The sequence below is a fragment of the Neodiprion fabricii genome, chromosome 2, assembly GCF_021155785.1.
Source record: "Neodiprion fabricii isolate iyNeoFabr1 chromosome 2, iyNeoFabr1.1, whole genome shotgun sequence".
Classification (NCBI taxonomy): Eukaryota; Metazoa; Arthropoda; class Insecta; order Hymenoptera; family Diprionidae; genus Neodiprion; species Neodiprion fabricii.
The window spans coordinates 24,121,676-24,139,880 of record NC_060240.1 but is presented as its reverse complement, the minus strand read 5'-3'; the positions used below and the strand labels follow the sequence as shown (position 1 = coordinate 24,139,880).

The 18,205-nt window shown below is 35.3% G+C and overlaps 2 protein-coding genes across 3 annotated transcripts in view; one reads left to right on the top strand and one right to left on the bottom strand.

The window, feature by feature from the left end:
- Positions 1 to 14,234, top strand: part of LOC124175322 (tRNA dimethylallyltransferase) — a 116,856-nt gene extending 102,622 nt beyond the window's left edge. The window contains exons 6-10 of one of the 2 annotated variants that reach the window (XR_006869140.1): positions 10,372 to 10,468; positions 11,679 to 11,792; positions 12,008 to 12,278; positions 12,386 to 12,509; positions 12,604 to 12,617. Coding sequence is in view for 1 of the 2 variants with exons in the window: in XM_046555434.1 (XP_046411390.1) it covers positions 10,372 to 10,468; positions 11,679 to 11,792; positions 12,008 to 12,196; positions 12,386 to 12,502 (517 nt within the window). In the remaining variant the exon portion in view is untranslated. Of the gene's footprint in view, positions 1 to 10,371; positions 10,469 to 11,678; positions 11,793 to 12,007; positions 12,279 to 12,385; positions 12,510 to 12,603 lie in introns of both variants that reach the window. The other variant, XM_046555434.1, reaches the window with a different exon arrangement.
- A 1,503-nt stretch (positions 14,235 to 15,737) lies between these two features.
- LOC124175323 (zwei Ig domain protein zig-8-like) overlaps positions 15,738 to 18,205 on the bottom strand; it is a 177,936-nt gene continuing 175,468 nt past the window's right edge. The window contains exon 7 of the mRNA XM_046555435.1: positions 15,738 to 16,787. Within this exon, the coding sequence (XP_046411391.1) occupies positions 16,660 to 16,787 (128 nt within the window). The 3' untranslated portion in view covers positions 15,738 to 16,659. The remainder of the gene's footprint in view (positions 16,788 to 18,205) is intronic.

Genomic DNA, 18,205 nt, shown 5'->3' with positions numbered 1-18,205 from the left:
AAATTATACGCCCGTTTGTCACTAAAATCGCATTTTTGGCGGTTACGACCTTATGTAATTAGACACACGATATATGTATCGCCTTATCGAAGATGTAGACAATGTGAAGAATTTTTTCAACCAAGTTTCACGACGCTGGTGTTGAAATAAAATAATCAATGCAAAATGCCGCGTATCAAAATCGGCATTTTTTTCTTCGAAACGTACGAATTATTACGTGGCTTCTGTACGGCAATCGCATACGTGGATATTATAAAACCGTTCGAGAAGCATGTTTGTTATAAATATTCAAACTGCAAAATTATTAGGCGCCACCATCACCTCTGTGTACATATTTGTTTAATATCATACCAGACATCACGTGCATTAAACAGCTGTCGACCAAACAGTTTTGAACTTCCCTTTCTTCTACCGCCTCAACACCTTATTGTCAGATATTCCACGCTCATTATCCTCACGCATACGTTTTTCCAGCGGAGTAGGTTATAACTTTTGACTAGTTATAACTATGTAACGACTATAAATGCAATGCGGTTATTACAGCGACGCATTCATTTGGTCGAGTTTTTGTACGAGCTTTTATTTTGTTTCATCAGTCTTACGGACACAGGTTGAATCGTTATAAAATTTGAAACCGGTGATTTAATGAAATTTGTAATTATTTTTACAGACCCAAGTTCTTTTTGTGCATGAATTTTTACTGCGCGTTAATTGTTTACTCAAAGCTCAGTTCACAACGAGACTGGGTTATTTTTCTGCCGATTCTCTCTTCTTAAAAAGAATTCTTACGAGTGTAAATTCGGTCAGGTAAATTTTTTTTTTTTTTTTTTTCTTAGGGAATATATTTCCGAACAAATTATTACAACGATAAGCTCAACTGCTGTAAAAAATTCGTATGCAATAAAGTTTGATTCAAAATAAATTACGACTATGCTGTAATTTTTTAAATCTTTACGCACCTCGTTTGTTTGTAATAAGTTTTTTAAAGTAGTGAACGTTTACTTCGCTAAATCGATATAAAGAACTGAACATTAGACTTTGCTACATATTAATCTTGAAATTAAAGCATGGTATTCTTCAATCACTGTTATTAACAAGTTTTTTTATATTTATCTTCTATTACATCTTCAAAAGTATGCCAAAATAAAGGTGTCCACTAATTTATAGCTTTTTACCGGTTAATTCTTTTATCCACCTCGTTTCAATCCAATTTGACTGGACTATTCAGCTGAAATTTTGAAGAACGTCCGCCGTTAATTTCTCTCACTTTTCCCTCAGCCAGAACTGCATATCCTGGTAAGCAATATGGGGTGGGTCTGCAATCTGATACCTGCCTGGTAATACGATAACGAAAATTTTTGGACTTGGAGCAATGATTTATTATCCTTCTCATTTCCCACGGAAATGCAAGGGTATAAATGTGTAGGATTCTATTTCCTTTCCTTGTTAAACACTTTACAGGTATAATAATGCCCTTTGTACTTCAATACACGTATATCTGCGCGTACGCGCGTATCTACCTACGTTGCTGTAACAAGGCACAACAATTGACAGTGCAGGAGCGTGACAAAGGGGTGGCTGTCGAAATCCTGCCTGACAGCTTGCACTTTCTTACGTTTTTTTTCTCTTTCTTTCCTTCTTTCTTTTATCTTTTTTTTCTTTTTTCTCGTTCATTGGATCCCCGGACCTTTACCTCCGTGCATTGAATACCCCTGCCGACTCGCTAAGAAATGTAGAAATATTTTTCATAGCCACAGAACAGCGTCCTCCGTTCAATTAGAGAGACCGGTTGGCCAAAAATCGATCATTGTTATCAATTTTACCACGAGATTGGTCGCGCGTTGTGTGTTTGCAAAAAGTATTTTAATCGTAAGCTGCGATCACTTTAAAAAGGACAGAAATAGAAAATACTCGAATTATAAATAAATGCGATACAAATGTCTGTATCGATTTCATCTCGAATCGCTTCGAAACTGTTGAAAATCTGTTAAATCAGCTTCACTCTACGATCGTCCATCCTATTCAGAAGAATATTTTTCATCCTGTCATTGTAACAGATTTTCTTTTAATCCGGAATCAATTCAACATTGCCATTTATTGATCACAATCGATACTGTTGAAATGTTGTCAAATTACTTATATATCAATTAATATCAATACAATGAACGACAAGTATTCAGTGAATTTTTAGAAAATAATCTTCCGAATGAAATTAGTCATCACGCATTGAAATCGAGCGAATATCCGCACGCGTCTATGTGGTTATATAACGTTTCTTATACAGAGTGTTTCCGAGTAAACGCCGCAGTATGTTGGGTTGCCTACCACTAAGGGGAACATACGTTGTTACGAGTTTATCGGCAGGTAGGGCATTCAATTTATAACCTTATCCTAAAGCGATCAGTCATCGCGTTTCGGAGTAACGTTAAAGTAATTATACGACCTGTTTCGACCAAAGAGATTATTACTCGGTAAGTCTGTTTTACCGATATTTGTTCTCCTTAGTCGTTGGCAACCCAACATACCGCGTCGTTTACTCGGAAACATCCCGTATTTAAAGTTGATATCTTCTAGCAATTTCATTCAACTTTACACCTTCGTCTTTCTCGCTTACATACATATATACGTATAATAGGTACTTAAATTGACAATCAAATGTATATATACTTGCACGCGTGGAGCATTTTTATTTTCACGTATGATTCATTCCACGTCGAATTTCAAACCGCACCCTCTCGAAACGATCAGGTATGAAAATTTTATCAAAGATCGTTGATATATTGTCTTTGATAGGAGAAAATTTTGCTGATTCTTCTCGCGAACTTTTATGTCATAATATTTTCGGACTTGCACAGAATCGAAAGCTGAGAAAAAAAAAACCAGCCAAATAATCGCGCACAGTGATCTTTAAACTCTCATATTTTCAAACTTATACATCGTAGAAGGTTCGAATGGGGCTTACTTTCAAGATCATAAAAATGTACGTCACGATATCTGTATAAATTACACTTTCCTTGCAAACAAACTTGTTTTTTCATTGCTATAAAAATTCGAATGGATTTTTTTTTTCATGATCTACGCTACCCGAAATTTGAAAAAAATACCAGTTTTTTCATCGTCCAATTTCTAACAGAATCTGAAATTTTCACGATGGAGAAGCGGCGGAGAGATGAGAGAATGGAGGATGGAGAAACAGAAGCGTGTGGTTTGACATGGAATTACTCATATCTTGGATTTCGAAAAATCACCGACGTGGTTTTTTTTGTTCTTTTTTCCTGTCCCCGATCATCTCTCCCACCCCGTTTTTATACGAATTTTTTGAAGTTGATAAGCGCCGATTTTTCATTGCTTCCTTTTTTCACCGACGATCCTATTTTTGTCCACCTGCATTTTTTTTTTTTTTTTCATAGAATATGCATTATTCAGTCTTGATATTTAGTTCTTTGCAAAAATATTTTTCCGTCTTCAGCGACTTTGGCAGGTGCACGAATAAAAAAAAAGAGGAAGTAGAAACTATACATTTTCCGCAGGCAAGTCATTATTGTAACAGTTTTTAGTAAACCTTCGACATCATCAATTTTTCATTATTGTAACCGGAGTGTCTCAATATTCGAAGTTCATCTATTGCGGTATCGCGTAGCATTAAAAATTTGGTAAAACGTACATTCGTAAAAGCAATAAATTTAATATCTTCACGTCTCTTGACTCTTGAATTATAATCATCATCATCCTCGTCATCATCATGATTATTTTACATCCAACGAATCCGTCAAGCTTACTTTGAGAAAAAGACAAAAAAAAAAATTTGCAACATATTGCCGAAAAAAATTACAGAGATCATCGAAGATACGTATAGAGAATGATAAAAAGTAAGTGCGAGGCACTGTTGAACAAACTGCTTCAGGTGATTGAGAGTCGCCAAAAAACTGGTCCCGAATGAATATATTATATATACATGTATACCCAAATGTACATACGATTACTCATTTTTATTGGCTTTCGTTTCTTTTTGACCCCGCCTTGTGAAATCGTTTCGTGTTTTTGTACGTGCCAAATTTGGTTGCTCTTCGAACACCGTCTGCCTGCATATAATCGATCAAGGTTGAAATTTTCTCACGAAGTCCAGTTACGCACCGTGCATCTATGTGTACAAAATGCTCGACAAATATCTTGTAACATGGACTTGTGCCGAATGAAAATTACGGAGGTTGGTTGATAAAAAATTTGCAATTTTCATTAATTTCACTCGCTAATAGTCACAGATTGAATATTCGTCAAATCTTTGTATTTGTAAGCTACGATGATCTTAAGTAGAAAATAATGGAATTATAAGTTTCAGTTTCAGTTTCAGTTTCAATCCCTTCAATGTTGTTAGACATTTAGTACATTTTTCAGGTTATTGTTATCATAGATATACATATCTACATGTTATAGCAAGCGGTATTCTACAATATTTAAGCTGTTGATTGATAAAAGGATATTTGAAATGACGTTATAGCTCATTCCCGGAGTAAGTAATCCAAAAGTCTTCAATGGCATTCAGTCAAATACATATATCATCGTCTTAATCGATTGACGGAAGCCGTTGTTAATTCTGCTGAATTTAAGTAGTAATTTTAATCAAAACCCGTGCTATAAACCAATTAAACAATGTATGTGCTGCTATCGACCTTTTATTATCAATGTATTTAATAAATATTCTCAACGTGATAGCAAAAAGAAAAACAAAAAATTGCTGGGTTTGAGACAGTCGCGTACGATGCATAGCGAGTCGGACTGCTTATTTTTTTCCGTGTAATACATTATTTCATACGTCGTATCTCGCCGATTATGTAAGAAATTTTATATCTTCGAGTACGGCGCCCAACAATCTCGCATTCCTTTATCTGACTGAGTCGACCGTTATTCGATCAATCACGTTATTCAGCTGTAATCTATATTTAATATCCGTCAGCTTTAATTGTCGTCCGGATTTTGCACAATTGATTCTACGTTTTCTATAATTGTCTCGGGGAACCTACCATATGCATTATGTCACCACTTTTGTTATTGCTATACATTGCTGTACACCGCATACACATTGAGGGACATGTGTCGATGGTGATGTGCAAAAAAATTGTTCGATCAATCGAAATAAAAACAATTTGTGTTTTTGATCAGAAAATGTTGAATGCAGAATTTTTAAATACCTTCGTCTGCATTATCCAAAGAAAATAATTAAGGAGAACATGTTGCGAAAGATTGATGAAATACAATTCCATGGAGCGTCAATCGGAAAATACAGAATGGATTCCTAGAAGGGAAACGATCCGAATGACGATACTCCGGCAGATAGGCAACCGAAGTTACGTGTAAATTTTCGTAGGATGGTAAACATGGAACCGTGCGCGCGCAGCTATCGCAATTGACACGAATTCCGTTAACAGAGGTTAGTTCGAGCTTTAAAGTATTGTGTTTCGTAAGATACCCTCTAAAATCACGCAATTTCGGAAAACTACGCAAAAATAATCAACCGCTGATCGATGTCAAAATGCATTCAACTTCGTTGTGCTGAATCCAAAAATGACTTCGCTTTTCCTTCATCGCGTATTCTTGCAAAATACAAGATGTTTGGATAAAAAGAAGCATTACTAATAATTAAAAAAACCACCATTTTATTACAATGAACTAAACAATGCTTATTATAAAATTAAACAAACACTTTCTTTGTTTCCTGTTAAACTTTTTCTGTTTCCTTCTTTGTATTTAATCTCGAGTCTCACTCTAATACGTATTAAATGGAAGTAAGAAATCATTCTTGCATAGGATTTTTAGAATCAAGAATAGGATACCAGAATTGAAATTGAAAGGGAGTTTCAACGTAAATGAAACTACAAACACGAGTTGATGAAAAAATCTGACGCGATGGAAGTCTTTGAGTATTTTTTCCGGTTTCAGTAAGTGAAAATATATAAGAAACGGTATTATAAAAAAACTGTGCAATTTATTGGTTACAGACTTGTGTTTTTGTCCAAGTACTCATTAGGTCAATTGCAACTGTGACATGTTAAAGGTTAGGTTAGTGGCGCGTTTTAATTTTTTATTTCAATGGATTTGATTGTGATCAGGCAAATGAATAGTACATTGTGTATCTAGGGCGGAAAGTAGGCGATTGAAACACGCACGAACGTATATCGCTTTCCACCTATGGTGCACACGGTACTTTTAGTCCACAACCTGTGCCGAAATTTTGCCTTCGAGTGCACTATACAACTTCATTTTGCGCCCGGTATTCGTCACCGGTCGGGAAAAGGCCACTTTTCGCGCACTTTACATGCACGAAAAGGCATACTTTCGGTGCAGGTTGGACAAAAATGATATTTTTCTAACAATAAGTTAGTATAAGCTCCGATCCATGGTCAACAATGTCTCGGCATCTACGTCAGCAGATGCTAGGCCAGCTTACAGATGCTGTTGCAAAGCTGCTACATAAGACACAAGACTTAAATTGAATATTTGAACTTTTATATCGGACTTGAATCAATTAGAAAAGACGCAAAAAATGCTAGAAATTTATCACACATCCCCGACCGTCGTCGACTCAGGGCGTAGATTTATATTGGGTAATAACCTGAATGACGCGAAAAAATGAAACTAGTATTTAATATACCCAAGTTCAAAAAATTCAACAAGTTATTTGTATCGTTTTATAACCATATCTGTAGTTAGTGAATGAAGAAAAATTTGTTTACTGCGGTTTGTGGATTTTTATTTAGCATCGTACAAAGTGGAGAAGATCATCAAGAGCTTTCAATTAGTTATCAGCGTATCGCAGACCATTTTGCGGAAGTGCATCCAAGTAAACCAAATCCTCCAACGATCACAAATAAAAAAATTGTGTTGAAGCTTCGAAGAGCAGGATACGTTGATCAACGTTCAGTAAAACTATATCATCGTCAGATGAGCAAGAGGAGCCAAGAGGAAATCCATCATTCTTCTTAAAACTGAAGATGACGGGAGTCAGTTCGCTTGAGGTATCTCTTTTGCCTGGTGGCAATCGAATCCATTGAAATAAAAAATTGATACGTGCCACTAACCTACCTTTAGTATGGCGCACATGTAATCGATCTACGAGTACTTGACACATCGATCAGCGGTTGAGTATGGCATCTCCTATGACCTTGAAAATTCCATCGGTGAGTCTCTTGGTACAGTTTTTGACCTGGTTCAGGTCGTGACGCTGTTTCCTCAAAGAATCGAACTCTCCGACCAATTTGCCACTTTAACGAAGCCGTTTTCGATCCAACTTGCCGTCAAACAATCATGTTCAAATTTATTAGATTCGATGCTGCATCAGTATCATAGTTTTGAGTAGTTTTCCGAAATTGCGTGATTTTAGAGGGTATCTTACGAAACACAATACTTTAAAGCTAGGACTAACCTCTGTTAACGGAGTCCGTGTCAACTGCGATAGTTGCGCGCGCACGGTTCCACGTTTACCATCCTACGAAAAATTAGATGCAACTTTGGTTGCCTATTTGCCGGCGCGTCGTCGTTCGCACCGTTTCCCTTCTAGGAATCCTCTCGACATCTAGACTAGCTCCGCTTTCAAGATGTGAAAGTCAGATAGCAATCAGTGACGTAATTCAATTGACTCAATTTTCGTCGAAATATATCTCATTGGTACTCCTACTATTCGCGATAACGTTTTTGAATCGTAAACATGGGTACACCCATACATATAATGGGGAATTCCGGTTCAACCAAATCGCCTGATCCTAGTCTTGTACCCACTTCTGTCAATTCTTTTTTTAATGCTCTCTCTTTTGTATTTATTTTACACCTTCTGGCGTATTAGAGCCAGTGAGAGGTCTTCGGTTCTACAGAAATTTATCTGACAGAGTAAAAGTCCTACCGAGAATATCCTGCAGGATCTTTTTTGTAGAAAATTTACCCTACATACCACAGTTCCGTAGAATATAAATTCAACATCGGATCGATTCTAGAGGCAGTTCCCTGTAGGACTTAAAATCTGTAGGATAAATTGCGGTAGAACCGGTTCAATCTCAAGCCAATGGTAATTAAAAATATAATAAACTTGACGTATAAGAACTGCGAATTTGTCGCGCTTTTTTGCTGTATGAATTTTTTTGAGAACTTGAAAACTAACCTAAAAAAACTGCACGTTTGGTTAGGACTTTTGCATTCTTAAGTACTGTCGACAAAAAGAAAGGAATGTACGGGAATTTTGTTACCGTTGGTTTTGTTGCGCACGGAGTGAAAAAAAAAAAATATTCAAATCTATCAGAGTGCGTTTTAACATAGATCTTATTGAACTGCCAAACAACACGTTTTTTTTGTGCATTTTCAGTTATGTGCATATAAAAAACGTCGAAGGTATAAATTGCATTTATTTTTGTGTGTAAAAAAGTAGACATACCGGAGTATTTTTTGGAACAATAAGAAATTTTTTATTCATACCGGTTTCTATACAATCTCATTGACATTTTACTCTGAAAACTTGATATACTCCACACAAAAATAAAATTATTTATTATTTCGGTTTTTCGCATGCACAGGGCTGAAAATTTCGAAAAAAAAGCGTTCTTAGTTAATTTTTGAAGATTTACGGTTCATTGCGTCGTAGTTTTTTTCCCAGAACATTGAGTGCGAAAAATTCGACGGCAACGCTTTAATTCGAAAAGTTTTGAAATTGTTCAACTTGTTTCTAGTAAATAATGGCAAAGTTATATCTCAGTCTACACTGCAGCATACATCAAAATATAGCTAAATGGAAATTTTATCACTAAAAAGCTGACCGAAAGTAAGTTTGTGAATGTTTCCGTACGAAAATGAGTACAAGACGATCGTATAGCATCACATTTTGCGGATGCTGTTTGAATAGGACGTCCAAATATCGCTATCTTAAGGCAACACCTTCTAATCTTAATCCTTATCTTGTACGCCGATCGCTAGACAAGCGCGATTGATTTGTACAACATCCGGCTTACCGATCTCCTCCTGTCGCCGTTTCGCGATTTCCCCTGACGAAGTTCACTGGTAATAAACTTTCTCGATTCAAATCGAATTTAGGACAATGTAATCGTCGTCTATGTGCAGGCACACAGCATACCATCCATACATTCCATTTTTCTCCTTGCGGGGAAAACCCGTCACAGTGTACATATATCTGGTCTGCTGCGTTAGGGGCCGAATTGAAGAAGTTCAAATGATACGCAATTAAGTAATATGCGGGTCAACAATTGAGGGTATAATTAGTTGATTAAATAATTCAACGAGAATTAGTAGCAACGATTAACAGAAAAAGAAAGAAGTAATAAATTTGATTAAAAAAAGTTTTGAAGCATTAATTATTTATGTTCGAGGTCGTATCGACATAGTAACGCGAACGTTTGAATCGCAAACGAGACGTGCGCTGCTGATGTATCACGTGATCGTCCTCAAAGTTGTAATCAGAAAAATTAAACAAATTAAGAAAAATGCTGCGAATTCGCGAAATTTTATAGTCGCTTTGTCGATACCGTAACTAAGTCCGGGCCAAATTCGTGAACTACGCGTAACGATAACGCTTGACCTACTTCAACGTGGGATTAGATATGATACACCTAATTAAAGTTAAGTGATACCGATGCAAAAAGTCATACAGATCCGCGAATCCTAAGCTCATTCGAAATTGATTATCCGCGCGTTCAAGATGGGCATGCGTATTTATACGTTATAAATATTCCGAGGAAAGTGGAAAATCTATTTCTACGAATTTTAATTCAAATAAATTCCAGCCTCCGTCTAATCACTGGTTGGAAATCTACGATTATCTTCGATCTTATTATTACGTAACGATTTTCTCACAGGTTTTTCCTTCGTATTTTCACGACGAGCATACTTAAAATTGTTAAAAAAAATTTATAACTACTTTGATTCTAACTATTTATCTGCCTCGGGTTCGCATGACCGAATCAAAGCTTGATCTCCCGGCACGAAGTGACTGTAAGTTCATGCGGGGAATGCGGGTCGAGAGCTGATCATGCAGAGGAAATAGAGCGGCGACCAGTTTCTATCTCCATAATAGAAAGATGGAATATCTGGAGCAGAATGTGATGTACTATGTATGGTATCTGTATTATAATACCACGATGCCGATTACAAACCGACCCGTCAGCACATGAACTCCACAGTGGAAATAACGTATCGATCGGGTTTAATGCACCGAGTACAAAGTAACAATCAAATTTTACAATGATGCTGTTGTCGTGCGATGCATATATCATTTTTATCTCGAAGGTCGTTGCTACATGCACGCCAGACGTGTTTTGCTCTGATTGTTCAATTATTGACGACATTGTATTTATGTTGTCTATTTTTAATTTACAGACTACCCGATTACACGAAAGGGATCTTTCAGAGCATCGGTTTCAAGGAGTTTCACGACTACTTGATCCTACCCGAGGATCAGAGAAGCTCCGATATGGTTAGTAATATTATAATTTGAATTAGAAACAGCTAAAACGCAATAAAATTGTTTTAACAACAACTCTTCAAATTCATTTCCAAAACTATCTTCATCTTTTGGTTTTTCCGCGGGTGTATGCCTATATTTGTGTTTATTTGCAAACAAAGTCAATCATCCCATCAAGATAATTAAATAGTGGAACGGTTGAATAAGAATGATTCTACTAAGTTTTGATGACAAAAAATACGATGTATTTTATGTATTCTGGGATCTGCAGATCCGCGCAAACAGTATTCGCATGCATAATTATACCGCAAGTATGTAACTAGGCTTATTCAGAGATAAGACTAAAACGCAGAATCTGGTGCATGAAAAAAAAAAAAAAAAAAGGAAAAAAAGGTTATCTAATAAAATTTATGACGAGCGTTATTATGTAATATTGATCACATGGTTGTGAGTTTTGTCATTTGGTCTTTTCAAAACGTTACATATACTTATAATTATGAATTGGAATGAAATTCCGAGTCACTAAAAAAGTTTTGTTATTGCGATTTTAGAACATGATGGAAATTTTGAGTCATCCGATCACAAAAAAACTTAAAATAATCACGTTGCTGAACGATCGTCATAGTTACACCTAAAACAATTTTAAAAAGGCGAATTTCATAAACGCTGTAACCTCTTATTGTAGGCTCGATTTTAGGATGAGAAAACAAATGGAATACAATTTTAAAAATGTAAACTGGAAAATTACTATCATTCCATTGTTACAATGATTGTAGACGGATTGTATTCAGCACGCTAATCGGTCCTTGAAGCAACCATAGATTACGTTTTATTGAATTATTTGAAATTATTTCACCTCACAATATTTATCCACAAAATGAGACACTTTGAGCATACTTAGAGACACTCAGTCTCGACTGGAAAATAACACTAAGCTTTGTGAGAAATACTAAATTTTTTTCAGCTCGAATTCTCGGTGCAAAATATTTTTTTCCTTATTAATTTTGTTACTCTTAGTAAATCTAGAGAAAAGAGTCAATGATACAGGTTTACAATTGTTTTCCACGACCGCATATTTAGTTTTAACTGTAAAACGTCACCGTGCTCAAAATAAGGTATTCGAAATAAATGAAAACTTGCACCGTTGCGCAATAATTTCGGAAAGAATACAACTTCATTTTCTTGACTTTTATATCTCTCATGCCTGCATCATTTATTCCAGGGTGAAAAACTGCTGAAACTAGGTATCGAGAATTTAAAACTACGCACAAGGCGATACGCTAGGAGGCAGCAGCGATGGGTGACGAATCGATTCATACGCCGATTCGACAGGCAGGTATGTTTTGCTCAATATTTCCGTTGCCAGTGTCGATTTATTAAAAAAAAACCGAAAGAAAATTATTAAATAAAACGAATAACGTGAAATAAAAAAAAAAAAAAGTTTCCTTCCACCCTCCCATAGACGGGTAACAACTTGGCACCTGCACTTCTATTGCAGTAAATTATTTCATCCTCTAACTTTATTGGGAATATTATTAAACTGTGCTTTAGGTGCCCCCGGTTTATCCCTTGGACTGCACAGACGTAGCTCAGTGGGATCAGAAAGTTCTGGGACCTGCGATGTCCATAATAACCGACAGGCTTGAGGGTCAAACGCCCAGCCATAAATCCCTGAACAACAATAAGACTGAAAACTTCGCGATACCTGACAGCAACACCGAGCGAACTCGCTATTGCGAAGTAATTTTCACCTTACGGTTTTCATTTGATCATAAAAAGAGAGAAATTTTGGCCGTCACTTCTTCCGTCAGATAAAATTCAGGTTCAAACGATATTGTAATATTAGAAAGAAATTATAAGAAGTAAAAAAAAAAAAAAAAAAGAAAGAAAAACAATGCTAAGGAAATCAATTTTCACACTTCGATACAGACGTGCGAGAGGGTCTTCGTCGGCGACTTTCAATGGAAGGCGCACATGGAAGGCAAGAAGCATCAGAGAGTGGCGAAACGAAAGAAGATAAACCAATTGATGCAGGATCCAAAGTAGCTGAAAGGTGCGATATATTTTTCCTTTCACTCTCTGGCTCTCTTATTTTTTCACAAACTGTTTACCGTGGTGTTTCTACTAATTTGATTTATTATCACCAGGAATCGTACGTGATGTACATACAGAGTAAAAGTGATGGTTGGTACTCAAACTTCAGTTTTTCGAAACCTTTAACCGGTCGCAATCAACTCAATGCTCAGGGTTGACTTGAGAAAAATCTCAGGCTGAGAAAACGGAGTTGAGAAAAACAGGAATTCTTCAAATTTATAATATAATTATGCATATGACGTTTACGTGATAAATTTATCTGTCCGAGATGGGATTAGAGAACAAAATGAAATAGAAACTTGATATCAATGCATTAATCATCTTTACAAGTTGCCCAGAATTTCTTTCAATAACCGAAAATCTCACGCTTTCAATGTTTTAATTTTTTTTTTTCAGTAATTTTGAATCCAGATCTTATAAAAATTATTATCTCAAGTTGATATGACATGCGTGGAAACGAGAAACAAGATTCTAAATCTGGGTCTGATACGCTTGCCATCTGCCTTGCGTCAACGCCTCAGTTGAATGGGGCAATTTACTAAAGATTCCTAAAAACAGGAAGCCGTAGGTATTTTGTGGAAGCAAGGAAAAGGGCGCGGAAGTAATCGCAGTACTTGACACTTACCGACTCGCTTAAGCAGTGTTAACTGAGTCGGTAACGGTAGAAAATTTCCGGACCAAATTTCGCTTTGCTCCGCCCCTTCCCGAACTGCACTAACAATAAGCTGCAAAATAACCCCGTTCAGCTGGCTGACTTTAGCAATCTTCAATCAACGATGCGTTTTGTTTAAACATGTTTTAGATCAGTTGATCAACTGATGATCTGCTGGTTTGATCATCGACTAGAATTTATTCGCTTTGTAACCGATAGTCGGTAAAACAGTGCTGAAATTCATTGTATCAACCCCCGGGAGTGAATACGACAATCGAGTACCGTTTGTAGTTATACATGTACCGACTGACGAAACACCGCCGGTAAAACAAGGCCGCATGTACCGTAAGTCGGCATATTAACCACAATCGGATGGGTAACTCCATGATAACGGCAACGGAACTATTTGGTTTCAATTCGAAATATTATAATGTCCGACGACCTAACAGTCTTAAAAATATCGTTCGATTTTCAAGTCCTTTGAATCAAATAAAACCCAGTTCTTCTTTTTGGATTTTTAATTCATATACTATCATAAAAAAGAAAAGAGCGAACCAATTAAAATAATATATAGTTATTTCAGATCTGAAATATCATTTTTCTAAACCATTGAAATCATTGATGAGTCCAGAGGTACTGTGAATTGAAAGAAATTAAGTCGAAAATGAAGTAGGTATCATTCAATCATCCGCATTTAAATACGTTGGTCAAAAATCCCTTGGAAACAAACAAGTTTTTTTTTTTTTTTTCGTTGTTATTGACATTCTATTCACCAAAGAAAATTATGCTTAAGAAAAATACCCTGTGGTAAATGAATCGTTTATAGCCTTGCAAAAGTTTTAAAAAAAACCTAGAATGGTTGATTCTATGTCTTGCCAATTTGAATCATGTACGGAAATTTGCTTTTTTCCAACAACAGATTTGGCACAGCTCGCATATGTGGGATGTATGTATATGTATGTATATGTATTGAAATTTATTGTATATTGTTTGAATGAATACCAAAATAAATATATTGAATATTACTGTTTATCACAGGTATTCCTTTTCGTTTCCATTCTCCTATGATTCAGGTAGTATGATTAGTTGATAACGATCGTACTACGCGAGCGAAATATTTGACGAATGAGTACAATTGTGGGAATATATCATTTCGATATGTATATATATATATTAGGTAAGAAAATGAATGGTCCGTATTACATTCATCGTAATTTAATAACGTATCCGTTAACAATACTTATGCACAGTAATTATATATTTAAATTTAATATACATCAGATACATACACAGGGTGGTTGTAAATAAACGCAATGTGTTTCACATTCGATAACAAGGAAAACTTTCGTAACATGGAAGGAAACAAAATGCAATAAACCATGTTTTAAAGTTAATTGAAATCCAGATTTCGTGGAGCAACTTTTGTTTTTGTGAAAATTTGTAGAAAAACCCGTTACTTACAGAGTTGCTCAATTTTCGAAATTATGTCATCCTTTGTTAGTCAAATTCTGACGTTCAGCATTCTTTTCAGTGAATAAATCACAAAGTTGGTTTCGAGCTTGTGTCAGGTTTTCCCGGATAAACGATTGTCAGTTATTAATATTTAAAGTCTTGTTGGTCAGAAATCATTTGTAACGAGTAGAAACTGTTTGGCATCGATTCCAAGGATAGCAGTTCTCTATCACTATAAGTTCTCTTGAAACGTGAATCTTCAAAGCGCTCTGGTCACTTTTTTTTTGCGTTAAACTTCGAGAGTTTGTCAAAAGTTCATGTACCATAAATCAGTTGGAAATTTTGAAGTGTTTTTGCCAACAATTTGCCAATTTATTGAATTCAATTAAACCAAAAACAAGTTCATCCAAGCCCCGTTTAAGTATCGCGTTTTTTCGATCACACGAATATGTACAATTCATTATACAGTTATTAATTCTTTTTCTCATTATTCTGTCACCACTTATTTTACCGTCAATACGTCAATTATTCATGCGTAGTTTTTTTGCATTCTTTCTATGTATACATAAATACGCATACGATTTTAAAATACGTATGTACAAAGTGAGGCTCAGAAAAAGTTACGAGTTAACTCCTGCGAAATATGTCGCGGTAATGGAACGAAAAAAAAAAGTTTATGCTAAAATATCAATAGCTGGACGAAGACCGTAACTTTAATCAGAGAGATGCTCATCAATCGAATCATTCGGATGAATCATACCAGAGCATATATTGGGAAAATGTTGTGTAAGCTGTTACGTCGATTCGCATAGCTGACATGGAATGAAAATTCGAATGAACAATCACTTTTATAATTGAACACGGTACTCTAAAAACTTTCGTAACGGAAATTGGCAGTCCGGAATCAGGATTGAAAAAGATTATTTTTCATCTTTTAATTAGTTAGAAAATGACTAATTATTTAAAGTGATTGATCAGTCCCCTGAAAAGTTAACAATTACACGGGCAAATATTTTATCGGTACTCGTAAGTTGAATAATCAAAAAAGAAGTCAAGTTACTTGAAAAATGAGTTTCAAATCATTATTGCCGATCCCTGCTTACAGTGTAATAGATTCCGAATTGGAATCTTCGTAGTCCATTTAAATTTACTTGAAAAAATTTTCGCTTTTACCCTTTAAGTCTATTGCTAACTTGTTGTTCATGTGCTACAATTCTGTATTAGAAATTGAGCGTGCGACTTAAATTTGAACAGAAAAAAAAGAAAGGAAACATGTTCAGTACACATTTATCTCTGCGACTTACACAGCTTATTTTTTCAACACTCCGCAGATCTTTTGAGACATTAACTTGCAACGACTCGTATGCCTCATCTTGTTCATGTATGAGTATAAACTTACTTAATGATACTTATGGAATAATACTGTTATATTATTTTTTATTACGTGTATATACACGACGAGAAATAAATTTACTTAACTAGCATTTAATTGATTGCATTCAATGAAATATTTCAACTTCAACTGAACGTTACTTATACCCATGAAATAAAAAATAATTTAACACGGTTGAGAAAATTCACCTTTATCTAATGAAACCACTTTGTTATACAAACTGTCAATGCAATTTAGTCAATATTATTACGCTATTTACAATCTCACAAAATATTTACCTAGCTCTATGAGTAAGTATTGATTGTTTAAACAAATTTGGTTCTGTTCCACTAAAATTGAGACTTTTTCCTTGTAGAATATTTTTTAACAACCAGCGATCAATTTTCTTTACTCAATAAGGTACTCGAATAGCTTGTTATTTCGTAGTTGAAGAAGAAATGATTTTATATAAGTTCAAGTAGGGCTCAGTTGAAGATAAAAGATTCTCATGAAGTCAATTAATTTTTATTAATCGTTATTCCTTTGAATCTAACGAATGTTCTTCTCAGTGTATTATCGTACGTAGAATAAAGGACGCTCCCCTATCATTGATAACCCGAAAACGAGTTTTTCTCACTTTTGAATCACTGCGAGTAAATCACTTAACAGGATAGCCAAAAACACTGTAATAGTTTTTCTGTTCGGTCTCTCCGTCATGCCGGAATTCCATTGGTCATGGTGTACAGCAGCTTGCTTCTCGCCTGCAAACAGCAAAAATTAACAATTTGTAGGTTCAACAGAAGTTGAAAATATTTTCTTCTTCCATACATAGAGCATTTCTGTTATAATCGAAACTAGATCGAATATGTTGCAATTTTCTCGCGTCACAGACGAGCGAACCGAAATCATGTAAAAAAGGTGATTAAAAATCTCAAGTCCCTCGACCTATTCAAACTTAGTCAAAATTAGTTACAAACAAATAAGTAAGTAAATCGGTTAATTATTTGAGATTTCAATTTTAACAATTAACCCTTCTCCCCAGAAAATGAGCTATTCCATGTCATGTATAGTTTTACAGTTTATACAGTCAACGGTATTTTCTTGTCGGGCTCATCATAGACTTGAGAACTTTGCTAGATACAAGAATGATGCCGCATGGACGAAAACTAACCAATATAACGTTTGTGTGAATAGTTATTCTCAATATCACCCGATGTTACAGCAAGTCAAAAACATGCTAGCGAATACATTATTGGCACGTAATAATCTGTACAAATTTCAACCGAATAGGATCAATTTTTATATTTACTGTCCGCCATATTGGATCCGTCATGTTGAATTTTGAAATTGTGACGTCATACCCGCTTTCAGCGACCCCGAAAACCCCCGGGTAACATATTCAAAGTGAACAGGATCAATTTTTATGTTTACTTTGCGCCATATTGGATCCGCCATCTTGAATTTTGAAATTCTTTCACCTTTACTATCGCTTGATTGAATGGTGAAATCTGTTACCGATCTTGAAATATAAGATTGTTCGGTAATTTATTGGTTAAATGGCCCGGAGAATTACTCATATTTGCCTGCTTTAGTATAAACCTGAGGCAGTCCTCGTGTTCACTATTAAGAATTTCGAGTTTGAGAATATGTTGTATTACGCAAAGGATACAATTTTGTAATAATTTCATTGTCTGAATCTTGCCTGTGGGATAGTGAACTATATTATCATCGAGAAAATTTTTGTAACGAACATCCTCATACTGATTGAAAATTCGCGGACACCCCGTAAACCTTGACGATATTTTTCACTCGTAATTATAGAAAACGCTGGTATTTTTATGATGATATTTGTGAAAAAAATATTAGCTTTTCCTATTTTCACGAAGGAATATCGTCAAAATGTACAAGGTGAAAAATTTTTCATCACAAGGAGTTTCATCGTATAGCAATAATGATATAATTTACAATTCCGTTGTTAACGACGAAAGTTGAAAGTTTACTGAGTGTTTTAGTGTTGAGCATGTGAGAATTATAAATTATTATGGATCAACTTCGATGAAAATCATTCATTGACCAATTCGGTAGACAATTATTAGTTAAATGTTGGAAGTACAAAAGAAAAAAGTTACAGTATCAATCCAATTGTTGGAACATGCAATCCAAGTATACACAGACTAAA